Raw genomic sequence first — 13,967 nt, forward strand, 5'->3', positions numbered from 1 at the left:
AAGGAAGGAAGAAAGGAAGGAAGGAAGGAAGGAGGGAGGGAGGGAGGGAAGGAAGACATCCTGCTGTGCTTCTGAAGGTCCAGGAAGATGGGAGAACTCACCCTTCTGGGTCACAGGGTTTGGGGACCGGCACACTTTCTTCTTGGGGGTGGGCTTCTTGGTGGGCTGGGCAGTGGTGGGAAGGACATCAACTACAGAAAGCAAGCAAGACATGTAAACAGTGGGTGGAGTTCCAGACAAAAGTTAAAATCTCATGTCTTCCATCCAGGTACTAAAGCCTCTATGACTAGGCTGCTACAGGGCTCCAAGGTTACAGAGCGATAGAATTTTCTAGGTGTTTTCCCAACTCTCAGACCTAACTGAGGGCCTAGGCAGGGGGTTGTTTTGCTGTCCAGGAAAGAGAGGGGCTCTGCATCCATATGGTCCTGAACAGAGCCCCAGCAGCGCTGATTAACCGCTGTGTGACTTGGGGCAAGTCCTATCACTTTTCTGTGCCTCAGTTTCCCCATCTGCTGAAATAAAGATGACTCCCAGTTCCTTCTCGGGATTTTCATGAGAATTAAAGGGGATAGCATGCCCAGCGAACTGTGCTCCCCCTGGCCTCAGCAGGCTCCCCCTGGCCGAAGACCTTGAGAGGACGCCAGAGTCCCCAAACCCTTGACAAGACCAGCCCCTCAGCCAAACTGCTAATTCCTAAGTGGTTGGAGGAAGCTCATGGAAAGGAGGTGGGTGCCCTTTCCCATATGTACAATAGCATGCAGGTTGCAATGGGGATTTTCTTTCCTTCTCAAGTGTCTTTACAAATCATATACTATCAGAGCTGGAACGACCTCTAGTCTCAACCTTTAATTTCAAAGATGAACACCAGCGATGTGAGGGGCTGGCCCCGAGGCCCCACAGTGCAATGTGCCTGCCTGGCCCCACCAACCCCTCTCCTGACGCCTGGGTGGGTCACTCCTCTCTTCCGTTCTAATCCAGTGTCACACTGTGATGTGTTGGGGCAGGGCAGGGGGACAAGCACACTGAGCCAAGAGAGGCACCGGAGGCTCTGAGGTGCTAGGAATGCTGTGAGCACCGGGTGCTGCTGAATCCAACCCTTGTCTCTGTGAGGTGAGCAAAGACGCTTCACTGCAATGACTTTCTGCAAAACGGTAGGAGAGGGAAGATAGTGACACCATAAATTTAAACTCTAGTGTCAAGGGGACAGAGAGGGGCCGCCAGGAAATGGCCATTTCGGAGCTGGCATCTTCCATAAGAAGTGGACACTGTGGACCCTCGCCAGCCTGAGTGTCCTCTGGAAAGTGGAGATAACACGCATCCTCTGCCTGCTTCATGAGGTTTCTGGGGAGAACCAACTAACTAGAACGAACCCCTACTAAGTCTCACCATGTGCCAGGGGCACAGCCAAGCACTTGAGCTTAAGCTTAAGCTTATTGAACCCAACAACTTTGGGACAGGCACTAGGACCCCCATCTTATCCCCGAGGAGGCCTAGGCTCAAGGAACTGAAATAGCTCGTCTAAAGTTCAGGAAGCCTTAAACAGCACTACCAGGATCTGAGCCAAGAGACCCTGATTCCAGGCTCTCACGACGCCACCCTTCCTCAGGGGCAAATGCTTTCTAACAAAAAGTTAGGCACATCAGGTCAAGGCCCTCGGCCATGGGAATGCTGAGGGAAACTAGCATAAAAGGGAAAAGGACACTGGCTATGGTGCTCCCAAAGTGTGCGGGAGCGTGGCCCTCTGCCCAGTGGGGGCCCAGCATTGTTTCCTCCTTTCCTCCTCACGGCCCCGGAAGTGCCCCTTCCCTTTACTTTATACACGAGGAGGCACAGAGGTCTCTTGGCTGGTCAGTGGGAAGCCTGCAGGGGAGCCAGTCTATAGCACCTCAGCGTCTTGGTTGGGCTCGGTGTCTGTGTCTGGTGAGGGGTTTGTGGGGAGGCTTGTTCCATTTTAGTTTCTTCTTGCCCAGAGCTGGGTCCCCTTGATGACTCCTGACTCCCCCTGTCCCCGTTCTAATCTCCCCACTTCTCTCCTCTTTGAAAAGGACAGGACTTTTGAGCCCATGGTATGGTTAAGCGGCCCCCAAAAGGCCCTGTCTTTCTCCAATACTTTCTTTACTACCTGAGGTTCCTCCTTCAATATGTGCTGACCTCTGGCAGGAAGGGCGGGGTGTGGCTCTGGATACCCTAATTCTGGCGAGGTGCAAGCACATGCTTTGGGAAGGGTCCGCTATTCTCAGGGAGCTGAGCAGCATGAGGGGCTTGGAAATATCAAAGCCAGGAGTGAGTGGGGGTGGTGTAGGTGGAGGGGAAGCTTCTAGAAACCAGCTTTGTTTATTTCATCATCTACCTTCCTCAGACCCCGAAATCTCATGAGTGGGAAAATGTGAGGCTTGTAGAGACAAAAACAATAAACCAAACCAAAACCCCAAACCCCCCAAAGCCCAATTTTCAATATAGGAATCAGTCGACACCCTACTGAGCATGCCTCGGCTTCTTGCCCAGAGATCTCGCCCCCACCCCTACCTCCTGACTGAAGACCCAAAGCTGGTGAGATGAGACAGCTACACCCCTGTTTCTTTCTTCCTAATGGTGCTGCTGCCCCAGCTGTCTCTGCATCTTCCCATGCTGAGTGGTCCAGTTCCTGGGAAGGGGGGGTCCCCTTGTCATTCTTCAGCCCCCAGCCTGAGAAGAACCCAGGTGAGAGGGAAGCAGGACAGTGGGAGGAGCGCAGGGGGTCGGCCGGCCGTTGGCTAACGTGGGGAGGGGGCTAAAGTCAGGTGCAGGCCTTTGAGAATTTCTGCCATGATTCCCTCACACCTCTCAGAGCTTACTCCTCACTGTCCAAGAGTGTGGCCAGCTGCTCTCTGTGCCACTGGCCAGTCTCACTCAAGGTGTGCGGTGGGTAAGAAACACATCGAACACTTAGTATGAAAAGGGAACGCAAAATATTTCAATAATAATTTTCATATTGATTACAAGTTAAATGGTATTGTTGATAAACTGGCTAAAAATACAGTATTGAAATTAATTCCACTTGTTTCTTTTTACTTTTTTTAACGTGGCATCAGAAATTTTTAAATCACATCTGTGGCTTATCATCTCTTTCTATGGGGCGTGCTGACTTAACTCCCAGAACTGCAGCTTCTCGGGGTTGGAGGGGTCATGGAGGCCAACGGCAGCCCCGTGAAACAGATGGGAAACCTGAGGCCCAGGGAGCAGAGGGACCCCAGTGCAAAGGCACACAATGAATATGCAGCAGAATTTGCAGCTAGGCCTGGGGTCCAGTCTCCTTCCTCCCTGTACCTCTGGGTGTGGGTATGAGCCACAGCTTCCCCCAACCCATTCAGTATGTAAGGGCATCCTCCGGCCCTAGAAATGCTCTCACTGGGTATGTCCAGGCAGTGATGACCTTCTTTCCTGGTGTGCACACTCAGTGGGAATTTCTGAGACCACTGTTAGGCCCCAGGACTCAGCCCAATCTAGGCAGAGCCTCAGGGAGACCTGATGTGGCTGAAGGACAGCACCGCCTTGTCCCCAGAAGAAGCAGCAATGCTTTGAAGCATCCCATCTGCAATAGGAATCAGCATCTTACCTCCCAGGGTAGATGGCAGCGGGGACTGAAATGACTACATAGAACACTTGCCTCTGCCTGGCTCTGGGTAAGTCCGTTCCTACCAGCTACGGTGCTAGCTGGCACTCTCTCCTGTGGGGCGGGGGCAGGGGCGGGGGGGGGGGCGGCTGAGAGCGGAGGCAGCTCCGGTGCCTGGCACGCACCCAGCACCCAGCAGGTGCTCCATGCTCATCAACAGCATTGAGCTAGATTCTTACCCACACTCAGCTGAGTTCCCTTCCCGAAGGTCAGCTCAGGGGTCCCGATGGTCATGCAGAAGTAGATGCCACTGTCTGCTGGCTTCACTCTTGTGAGATTGAGAATGGACCGCATTGCATCCGGAAACACAGTTAGCTTCTCTTGCTCCACATTTTGGCCATACACAATCCCTTTTACGGAATCCCAGAAGGCCAGGAACTCGTGGTGACTGTCCGGGCTCGGAGCTTGGCGCTGTCTCAGCCAGTAGATGCGTGTGCTAGTGGGGGAGGTTTTGGCTTCACAGGACATTATCACCCTCTGGTTGGTCTGAACCAGTATGGACCCAGGGGCCTGCTGGAGCACTGAGCTGCCATGGAGAGCTATGAGAAGCAGAAGAAGCAGAGATCATCAACACGTTTTCCCAACCACAGTTGTGGGGCTTCAGAGTCACAGAGTCAAGCATCGAAGAAAGCCATGGGAGTCCCTGCCCAGTTGCAGGGGCCAGGGGCTGTGGCAAACGCCGCTGGTGGCTCCTGGACTCGGAGCTCGAGCACCCCACCTCCCAGGAGACCATCTGCAATCAGGTGTTTCCTATGGCCAGTTTTATGGAGGGGATGGGGAGAGAGCTGCCATTTATTGATTGCTTGCTTATATGCCTGGCTCTTTGTATAAATGATCTTAATCCAACCTCAAACTTATTTGGGGATTTTTATCCCCATGACACTGATGAGGAAACTGAGGCATGAAGTTACTTGTTCAAAGTCCCACCAAGTGGGACAAGCTAGTAAGTGACCTGGGATTCAAACTCAAAGATTCAAAGGCTGAAGTCAAAGCCGGTTGCCTTTCTCCTTGTCCTGCTGCCACTCTATGGACAGGCCTTCAACAGGCTCCAAGCAGGTGGCGGAGACTCAGGCAGCCCAGAGGAGCTCCAGATCAGAGGCACAGCCCGGGGCTGGTCTGGCCAATCTAAAAGAGGGCCAGCCACTCTTTCTGCAAGACATGCTCAAGCAAGAGGAACTCACTGTTGCCATACGGGCCACCACAGCCTTCAAATTCTTAGCCTAGCAAGTGATAGGTCACTGGATCCCCATTCCCGAAGGGAAGGTCAGACACCCCAGAAGCAGCCCTGGAATTTCATTTTAGTCTCAAGTTGGGAAGCATCGATAAGTAGGGGATTGTTCATGGAGAACTAGACCAGAACTCCAAGACCTGGCCTTGAACCCAGCTTCTGCCCCTACCAGCAGTGGGACTGCAGGAAGTCAAGGAGTCTGTCTCTGCCCTTTAGGAGGAGGGCAGCTGGAGGCCTGCTTGCCTGCTTGCCTGCGAGGGTTAGAACGTCCAAGAAAACCCACTTCAAACTGTAAAGTGCTGTACATGGGTACTTCATTGTCTACGTGTCTCACACACCAGGGGATGTTACAGGCAGCAGATGACATCTTAGGAAAGATTTGAATGGGTCCTTCACAGCCAAGTCCAACACACTGAATCTGACCTGGTGAGCCTTCCATTTTAGCTGTGGGGCAAAGGGAGATCCTACAGACCGGGGCAGAGACCTAGGAACTTCAAGGCATGGGAGGGCACAGGAGTCCAGAGGGTGTGTGTGTGTGTGTGTGTGTGTGTGTGTGTGTGTGTACCCAAGGGGAGCTGGCCTACTGAGGCAGCGGCCTAGAGTCACAATCCTGACAATGCTTGTGTCTCAGGCTTCATGGCCCCATAGTGGGCCACAAACGTAAGCTTTTTGGTTCCACTCACAGGCCACTCCGAGCTTCTGCGCACACCAAGAATAACATGGTACCTGGTGCCCACGTGCCTACTGGGCCTTCTCTTTTCTCCCTAAACACCATCCTGCCTTTTCAGCAGAGCAGAGCTTCTTCACTGTTTGGGGGTTATTGACATCTTGGGGGAGATAATAAGAAACAATGATGCCAATCTGTACTGAACTGTGCGCAGCATGGTACATGCATTATGTCACTTAATCCTCACCAGATCATGTTTTACACCCATTTTACACAGGAAACAGAGGCTCAGGAAAGTTATGGGCATGCTCAAGGTTACACAGCCTGTATGTGATGGATCCAGATTCAAACCCAAGTCTGGGACCACAGAACCTGAGCTCTGAGTCACTCCCTGAATCGAGGAGACCTGTGATCCTCTCCTGGATCGCTGTCCTGTCCCCCTGTGCACATAGTGGGTCTGCAAATATGCAGACTCCTGAAGTTCTTGCAAGAAAGCCTAGAAGTGACTCCTTAAGGGGTAAAGGGGCCCAAAAGGATCCTAGGCTTTGTGTGTATGTTCCCCTTCCTGTGTCCTGACATGCAGGCTTGTTGCTGTGACACACCCTGGTCTCTCTCTTGTGTCCCCGGAGGCTGAATACCCAGCATGGCCAAGCCCCATCTCCGTGCCAGACACAGAGCCAGGCCTCGATACCCAGGTGGTCTCGTGGAATTCATTTGACCCTCTCCCAGTGATTCCATACTCAGAGGGACCTGCTGTTTCTAAAACAATCGGCAATAACTACTAGTTTTGAATGGCCTGGACTAGCTTCTATCTGAGATGGGGTTGAGCTCACCGGATCACAGTAGGGGGCTGGCAGACCTTGTCACTGTTGGCAGGATGACCAGCTTTGGGCTTTTTGGGGAAAAGAGCAATCAACCGCAGGGTAGTGGGCAGTTTGGGGTGTGGAGGGGCTTCTTCCAAGAGGCAGTCTGGTTGGGCTTATGAGAGGGACAGTGGAGACTCCCCGCTACATTCCGACCGCAACATTCCAATTCCCGCGCAGCTGGTTCTGGGAGCCGCACCACATAGCTCCCACAAGCCAGGGAACCCCGAGGGAATCCTCGGCCACACCTGTCCGAGAGTGGGCAGTAGCTTGGTGTTTGGCAGATTGTACCACAAGTACTTCCCCGGAAGTACTAAAAATGTCTCAACAGAACCCTGGGCCAAGTATGGGACATCAAAGCCAAACTGAGCCTCTGGAACCTTCCTGGGGGCACATCCCTGTGGGAACCCTAGACAAGGGCGGTTTTTTCTTTCCTCTCTGTATATCCTTCCCCTTTCTCTTTTCTTCCTTCTCAAATCCTCCCCTCCCCCGCCTCCTCTCTTCCCTCCCCTCCACGCTTTTGGGGGAGAGTAGCCTCAATCCTAGGGCTTCAGGGATCCCTGGAGTAATGAACTGGGGAGATGAATTTCTTTTCCACGCTCAGGGTCTGTGCCTGCCGCGCCGCCTCCCGGGGACCCCCACAGCCCCCGCCTCTGGGCTCTGCATCCTACCGGGACAGCCTTTTCTGAACTCTAGGGCTCGGGCTCTTCCCGGGTCCAGGGCAGACCACCAGCTCCAGCCCCGCGCGCCCCGCGAGTCTCCCCGTCTTACCTGCGAGCTGCGCGGCCAGGAGGAGCCAGAGCCCCGGCTGCATCTTGGCACGCCCGGGACACCTGGTCCCAGCGGGACGCTGCTGAGACCGTCCAGGCTGGCGGCGGGTGGGGAGCGGGGCGGGGCGGGGCAGCTGGGGTGGGTTGTGGGGGGAGGGACGGGAAGGACAGGACCGGGCGGGGTAGGGGAGGGAGTCCGGTGTGAGCTTGGCAAGGTCTCCGCCCTCATCCTCCGGCATTTCAACGGTCTTGCGTGCGTTTCCAAAGAGCCCGCTAGGACCCCCTGCTTTCCGGTGAAGAGGTGACAACGCTGTCCTGCGCCAAGCAATTGCACGCGTGTGATCGGCCCCTGCCCTGGAAGGGTCATGACTCCCTGTGACAGTTGAGGCGACTGAGGCTCAGAGAAGTCAGGATACTCAAGGTCCCCCAGATATGCAGGGTGGAGCTGGACCCTAATTCTGGTCACTCTTTTCTCTTCCTCCTTTTCCTCCTTCTGCCTTTTTTTTTTTTTTTTTTTACTTCTTTTCTTTTGGAGAGGCCCTCCGGCTCAGTGGGGCCTTGAGTGACCAAGACCCAGCCTTGCCCTCAGAAGACATGAGCAGACATTTCTCCAAAGAAGACATACAAATGGCCAACAGACACAGGAAAAAAATGTTCCACCTCACTCAGCATCAGGGAAATACAAATCAAAACCATAATGAGATACCACATCACACTGGTCAGAATGGCTAAAATTAACAAGTCAGGAAACAACAAATGTTGGTGAGGATGCAGAGAAAGGGGGCCGCTCTTACACTGTTGGTGGGAATGCAAGCTGGTGCAGCCACTCTGGAAAACAGTATGGAGGTTCCTCAAAAAGTTAAAAATAGAGCTACCATATGACCCAACAATTGCACTACTAGGTATTTATCCAAAGGATACAAACATATTGATTTAAAGGGGCACTTGCACCCCAACGTTTATAACAGCAATGTCCACAATAGCCAAACTATGGAAAGAGCCTAGATGTCCATCAACAGATGAATAGATAAAGAAGATATATATATGAAATCTTGCCATTTGCAATCATGTGGATGGAACTAGAGGGTATTATGCTAAGTGAAATAAGTCAGTCAGAGAAAGACAAATACCATATGATTTCACTCATATGTGGAATTTAAGAAACAAAACAGATGTACATAGGGGAAGGGAAGGAAAAATAAGATAAGATGAAAACTGAGAGGGAGGCATACCATAAGTAAGAGACGCTGAACTCTAGGAAACAAACTGAGGGTTGCCGGAAGGGAGGTGGGTGGGGGGATGGGGTAACTGGGTGATGGGCATTAAGGAGGGCACGTGATGTGATGAGCACTGGGTGTTAAATGCAACTGATGAATCACTAAATTCTACCTCTGAAACTAACTAAAAAAAAAGACCCAGGCCTTGACCTCAAGGGTGCACACTTCTAAGGGAGGAAGGCCTGCTCCTACAGCCCAGTCAGAGGCTAGAGTCTCCCTCAATATTTTCCTTGTTCTCATGACCAACTGTGAGGCTGAGCATACACAGGGCAGATAGCCCTGGGGAGACCCACACTCGTGTGAGCTTTTTTTTTTTTCCTTAATTGAAGTGAAATTCACATAACATAAAATTAACCATTTTAAAGTATATAATCCAGTGATATTTAGTACATTCACATTGTCATGCAACCACCACCTACTTCTATCTAGCTTCAAAACATTTTAATCTCCCCAAAAGAAATCTCCTATTTCCCCCCTCCCCATATCTTCACCTGGTCTCTGTGGATTTACCGATTTGGACATCTCATATAAATGTAATCAGACAATATGTGGCCTTTTGTGTCTGGCTTCCTTCACTTAGCATGACATTTTTGAGGTTCATCCATGCTTTGGCATGTATCAGTACTTCATTCCTTTTTATAACTAAGTAATATTCTGTTGTATGTATATAAGACAATTTGCGTATAGATTCATCTATTAATGGACATTTGGGTTATTTCTACTTTTGGCTATTGTGAATAAGGCTGCTATAAACATTCTTGTACAAATACGTATTTGAGTACTTGTTTTCAGTTCTTTTGGGTATATACGTAGGGGTGTAATTGCTCAGTTGTATGGTATTTCTATGTTTAACTTTTTGAGGAACTGCCCATCTGTTTTCCATGGAGTTGCACCATTTTACATTCTTACCAATAATGTATGAGGGCTCTGATTTCCCATGTCCTCACGGACACTTGTTACTTTTTTTTTTTTTTAAATATACCCATCTTAATGGCTGTGATGGGATATCTCACTGTGGTTTTAATTTGCATTTCCCAAATGATTAATATTAGACCTCTTTTCATGTGCTTATTGGTCATTTGTATCTCTTCTTTGTATGTCTATTCAAATTCTTTACTGATTTTAAAAATTGGGTTGCCTTTTTTTATTGAGTTATAAGAGCTCTTTATATATTTTGGATACTAGACCCTTCTCTGATATATGATTTGCAAATATTTTCTCTTGTACTGTTGGTTGTCTTTTCACTTTTAATGTCCTTTAACGCACAAAACTTTTTAATTTTGATGAAGTTCAATTTATGTATTTTTCTTTTGTTGTTCATGCTTTTGGTGTCATATCTCAGAATCCATTGCTAAATCCAAGGTTATAATATTTACTTTGATGTTTTCTCCTAAGAGTTTTATAATTTTAGCTTTTATATTTCAGTTCCTGATCCATTTTGAGTTTGTTTTTGCTTATGGTGTGAGGTAGGAATCCAACTTCATTCTTCTGCAAGTTGTCTTGGCATCATTTATTGAAGAGACTCTTCTTTCCCCACTGAAGTCTTTGCACCCTTGTTGAAGGTCAATTGACCATAAATGTATGGGCTTATTTCTAGATTCTCAATTCTATTCCATTGATCTACATGTCTGTCTTTATGGCAGCAGCACACTGTTTTAATTGCTGTAATGGGATGGTTAATTTTATGTCAACTTGGCTAGGCCACAAATGCCCAGATATCTGATTAAACTTTATTTCTGGGTGTGTCTGTGAGGTTGTATCTGGAAGAGATTAGCATTTGAATTGGTGTACTGAGTAAAGTAGATGGTCTTTCCCAATATGGATGTGTATCCTCTAATTCACCAAGGGCCTGAATAAAACAAAAAGGTGGAGAAAAGTTAGATTTGCCCTCCCTCTGCCTGTCTGCCTGAGCTGGGACATCCTTCTTCTCTTGCCCTCCACAATCCTGGTTCTCAGGCCTTTGAACTTGGACTGGAATTTACATCACTGGCCCTCTGGCTCTTAGGCCTTCAAACAATACAATTTGCTCTCCTGGGTATCCAGCTTGCAGACAGCGTTTCATGGGACTTCTCAGCCTCCTTTATTGCATAAGCCAATACCTTATAATAAATCATATAATATATATGTATATATCGTATATATCCTATTGATATCCTATTGATTCTATCTCTCCTTACTACTACATGTAGCTTTGTAATAAGTTTTAAAATCAGGAAGTGTGAAAAGAAATCGGCAAGTATGGGTTGTTCAACTTTGTTCTTCTTTTTAAATGTTATTTTATGGGTGCCTGGGTGGCTTTTAAAAGTTATTTTATGGGTGCCTGGGTGGCTCAGTCTGTTAAGCGCCTGCCTTCAGCTCAGGTCATGATCTTGGAATCCTGGGATTGAGTCCTGCAGCAGGCTACCTGCTCAGCGGGGAGTCTGCTTCTCCCTCTGCCCCTCCACCCTGCTCTGATCTCTCTCTTTCTTTCTCTCACACGCTCTCTCCCTCAAATAAATAAATAAAATCTTTTAAAAAAAAATTTTAGTATCTAGGGCCCCTTATATTTTCAATATGAATTGGAAGATCATCTTTTCCATTTCTGCAAAAAAGCCTATTGGAATTTTGATGGGATTGCATTTAATCTGTAGATTGCTTTGGATAGTATTGCCATCTTAACAGAATTAAGTTTTATAATCCATGAACACAGGATGTCTTTCCATTTATTTGAATCTTCCTTAATTTCCTTCAGCAATATTTTTTAGTTTTCAGTGTACAATCTTTGACCTTCTTGGTTAAATTTATTCTTTGGTATTTTGGGGGGAATTCTATTATAAATGAAATGTTTAAAAATTTTCCTTTTTAGATTGTTCATTGCTGGGGTATAGAAACACAACTGATTTTTGTGTGTTGCTTTTGTACCCTGCAACTTTGCCGATTTTATTAGCTCTAGCAGTTTTTTTGTGGATTGAGATTTTTCTATATATAGGATCATGCCATCTGAGAGTAGAGATAGTTTTTTCTTTCCAATTTGGATGCCTTTAATTCTTTTTCTTCTTTAATTGCTCTGGTAAAATTAGAAATATAATATTGAATAGGAGTGATGAGAGTAGGTATCTGTATCTCATTGCTGATCTTAGAGAAGTTTTTAGTCTTCTGTCATCAAATATGGTGTTAGCTACGTTTTTTCCTAAGTATATTTTATCATGTTGAGGAAGTCCCATCTATTGTTAGTTTTCTGAGTATTTTTTACCATGAAAGGGTATTGGATTTCATCAAATGCTTTTTCTGCTTCGATTGAGGATTTTTTCCCTTTGTTCTATTAATGTGGTAGATTGATTGATTTTCTTATGTTGAACTAACTTTGCATTCCTCGAGGGGGGTCTCACTCCTTGCATTGAATGGAGACTTTCTCCTTGCAGAGCACATGGAGGGAAAGAGAACAAAGTGAGTAACCTCCTTGTGTCATTTCATGGTCTGTGCATTGCTTAAAGTAACATTTGGAAACAAAGGTGGGTGGAAAGAACAGTGGGTCAGGTCTCAGAGAATCTTGATTAGAATACTTTCTTGGTTCTTCCAGCCCTCAGGCCTTGATTTCCTCATCTGATAAATGGGGTTAAGATACCAGCCTTGCCTGCATAACTGGGTTGTCATCAGGGACAAAGGAAATCAGGGATCTGATTTTAAACTCTTAGTTGAACTTCCAGGAGCTAAGCCAGGCTTTCTCAGAGTGAGTAGGAAACTCTGGGAGGGGGCACATTTTGTAAATTTATGGGGGCCTATGTTGATTGTCTCAACATTTAGGTGGGGAGAAGGAGCTACTGGCATTTGTAGGTGGGGATTAGGGACGCCAGATGTTCAACAACTGTGGGATGGTACCAATCAGCAAACAATGAATACTCCCACAACCTCCAAAAGATTCTCAAATTCCTTCCAGGCCTACATCCAGGTGAGTTACCTGCTCATCATGACGCAAGCCCAGAAATGAGCTCCATTTTATACATCAACAAAGCCTTCCTTTCTTCTTTCCATCTTTGTATCTCATTTGTATTTCATTCTCTGTTTTATCTCAGTACCTGGAACAACAACTGGAATTTAGTATTTGTTAACTAAATGTATAGGTAAATGCCTATTTTTCTGTTGAGTTGTTTATATTTTCTTATTAATTGGTAAATACTATTTGTCTATTAGGGCTATATCAGTTAGGGCTCAATCAGAATGCAAACCATTCTAGTAATTTAAACAGAGAAAATTAAATATAAAAAAATTTAAACTAATAAAATGTTGTTAACTACCAAAGTGGTACAAGTAGACTCTGAGGCAAGGGATTGGCAAACTTTTTCTGTAAAGGGCCAGGTAGTAAATATTTTAGGCTCTGTGGAATATTTATGTATAACAATACAGAATACAAATCTCCACAACCTTTGTATTGATAAAATTAAAAATATAATAGTAGGGGTGTCTGGGTGGCTCAGTCAGTTAAGCGCCTGACTCTTGATTTCGGCTCAGGTCATGATCTCAGGGTTGTGAGATGGAGCCCTGAGTGTGGTTCTGGGGTCCGGGTGGAATCTGCTTAAGATTCTCTCCCTCTCTTCAGCCCCTCCCCCAATTTGCACTTGCACTCACACACTCTCTCTCAAATAAGTAAATAAATAAAATCTTTAAAAAATAATAAATAAAAATATAATAGTGAGTATAAGCTTTGGAATAAAGTTCTTTAATGAGAAGAATGGGATCCACTTCGTTGGGATAACCTTTTGCTTAGTTGGGGTTCAAATGTAAGAACTATTCTTAGATGGGGGGCAGTACAAAAACAGGCAGGGGGCTGGATTTGGACTGTAGGCTGCAGTTTGCCTACCCTTGACCCTTGAGGGAGGTGAACATGGAAGAAAGAGAGAAACTTGGAAGAGGGGCTCCCCACATGACTGAGATTTGGACCGCTGCAGAGAGAATATGGAACACACAGATCACACAGCCTACCAGACACAAAAAAATTGTCACAGGGCGTGGACTGCAGCTACATCACACACACAAAGGCAAGGACTTGCTGCTACGGGAAACCAGCAACCTCAGGAAAAGGAAAAAGTCCCTCCTGCTCCCAGTTTACAATGTCCCTGCAGCGCCTTCTACTGGCTAAGAATAACATCAAGCTAGCTGGCAAAGGAGACCAGTTTCCAGGGTCCAGTTTAACAGAGGGCCAAAGCAGCTGTTTGGAGATAAGAAGCAATAATTCGATAACTGACACAAGAGATATTAATATAGAGTGTTGCAAATGTTTTTTCCCAGTGTGTTGCTTGCCTGTAAAAAATATTTGCTTAGGGGCACCTGGGTGGCTCAGTCGTTAAGCATCTGCCTTCAGCTCAGGTCATGATCCCAGGGTCCTGAGATCAAGCCCCGCATCGGGCTCCCTGCTCGGTGGGAAGCCTGCCTCTTCCTCTCCCACTCCCCCTGCTTGTGTTCCTTCTCTCACTGTGTCTCTCTCTCTCTCAAATAAATAAATAAGATCTTTAAAAAAGATATTTTTTTAAAAG

General features: G+C 47.2%; 1 protein-coding gene across 2 annotated transcripts in view; it reads right to left on the minus strand.

Annotated features, from left to right (window-relative positions):
- CD8B (CD8 subunit beta) overlaps positions 1-8,161 on the minus strand; it is a 14,748-nt gene extending 6,587 nt beyond the window's left edge. The window contains exons 1-3 of one of the 2 annotated variants that reach the window (XM_081796732.1): positions 7,182-7,340; positions 3,832-4,191; positions 102-191 (exon numbers count right to left, since the gene is read on the minus strand). In XM_081796732.1, coding sequence (XP_081652858.1) covers positions 102-191; positions 3,832-4,191; positions 7,182-7,224 — 493 coding nt within the window. In that variant the 5' untranslated portion in view covers positions 7,225-7,340. Of the gene's footprint in view, positions 1-101; positions 192-3,831; positions 4,192-7,181 lie in introns of both variants that reach the window. The other variant, XM_081796731.1, reaches the window with a different exon arrangement.
- Between the last annotated feature and the right edge of the window lie 5,806 nt (positions 8,162-13,967).

Source organism: Leptonychotes weddellii, chromosome 10 (genome assembly GCF_054177405.1).
Source record: "Leptonychotes weddellii isolate Sample4059 chromosome 10, ASM5417740v2, whole genome shotgun sequence".
Classification (NCBI taxonomy): Eukaryota; Metazoa; Chordata; class Mammalia; order Carnivora; family Phocidae; genus Leptonychotes; species Leptonychotes weddellii.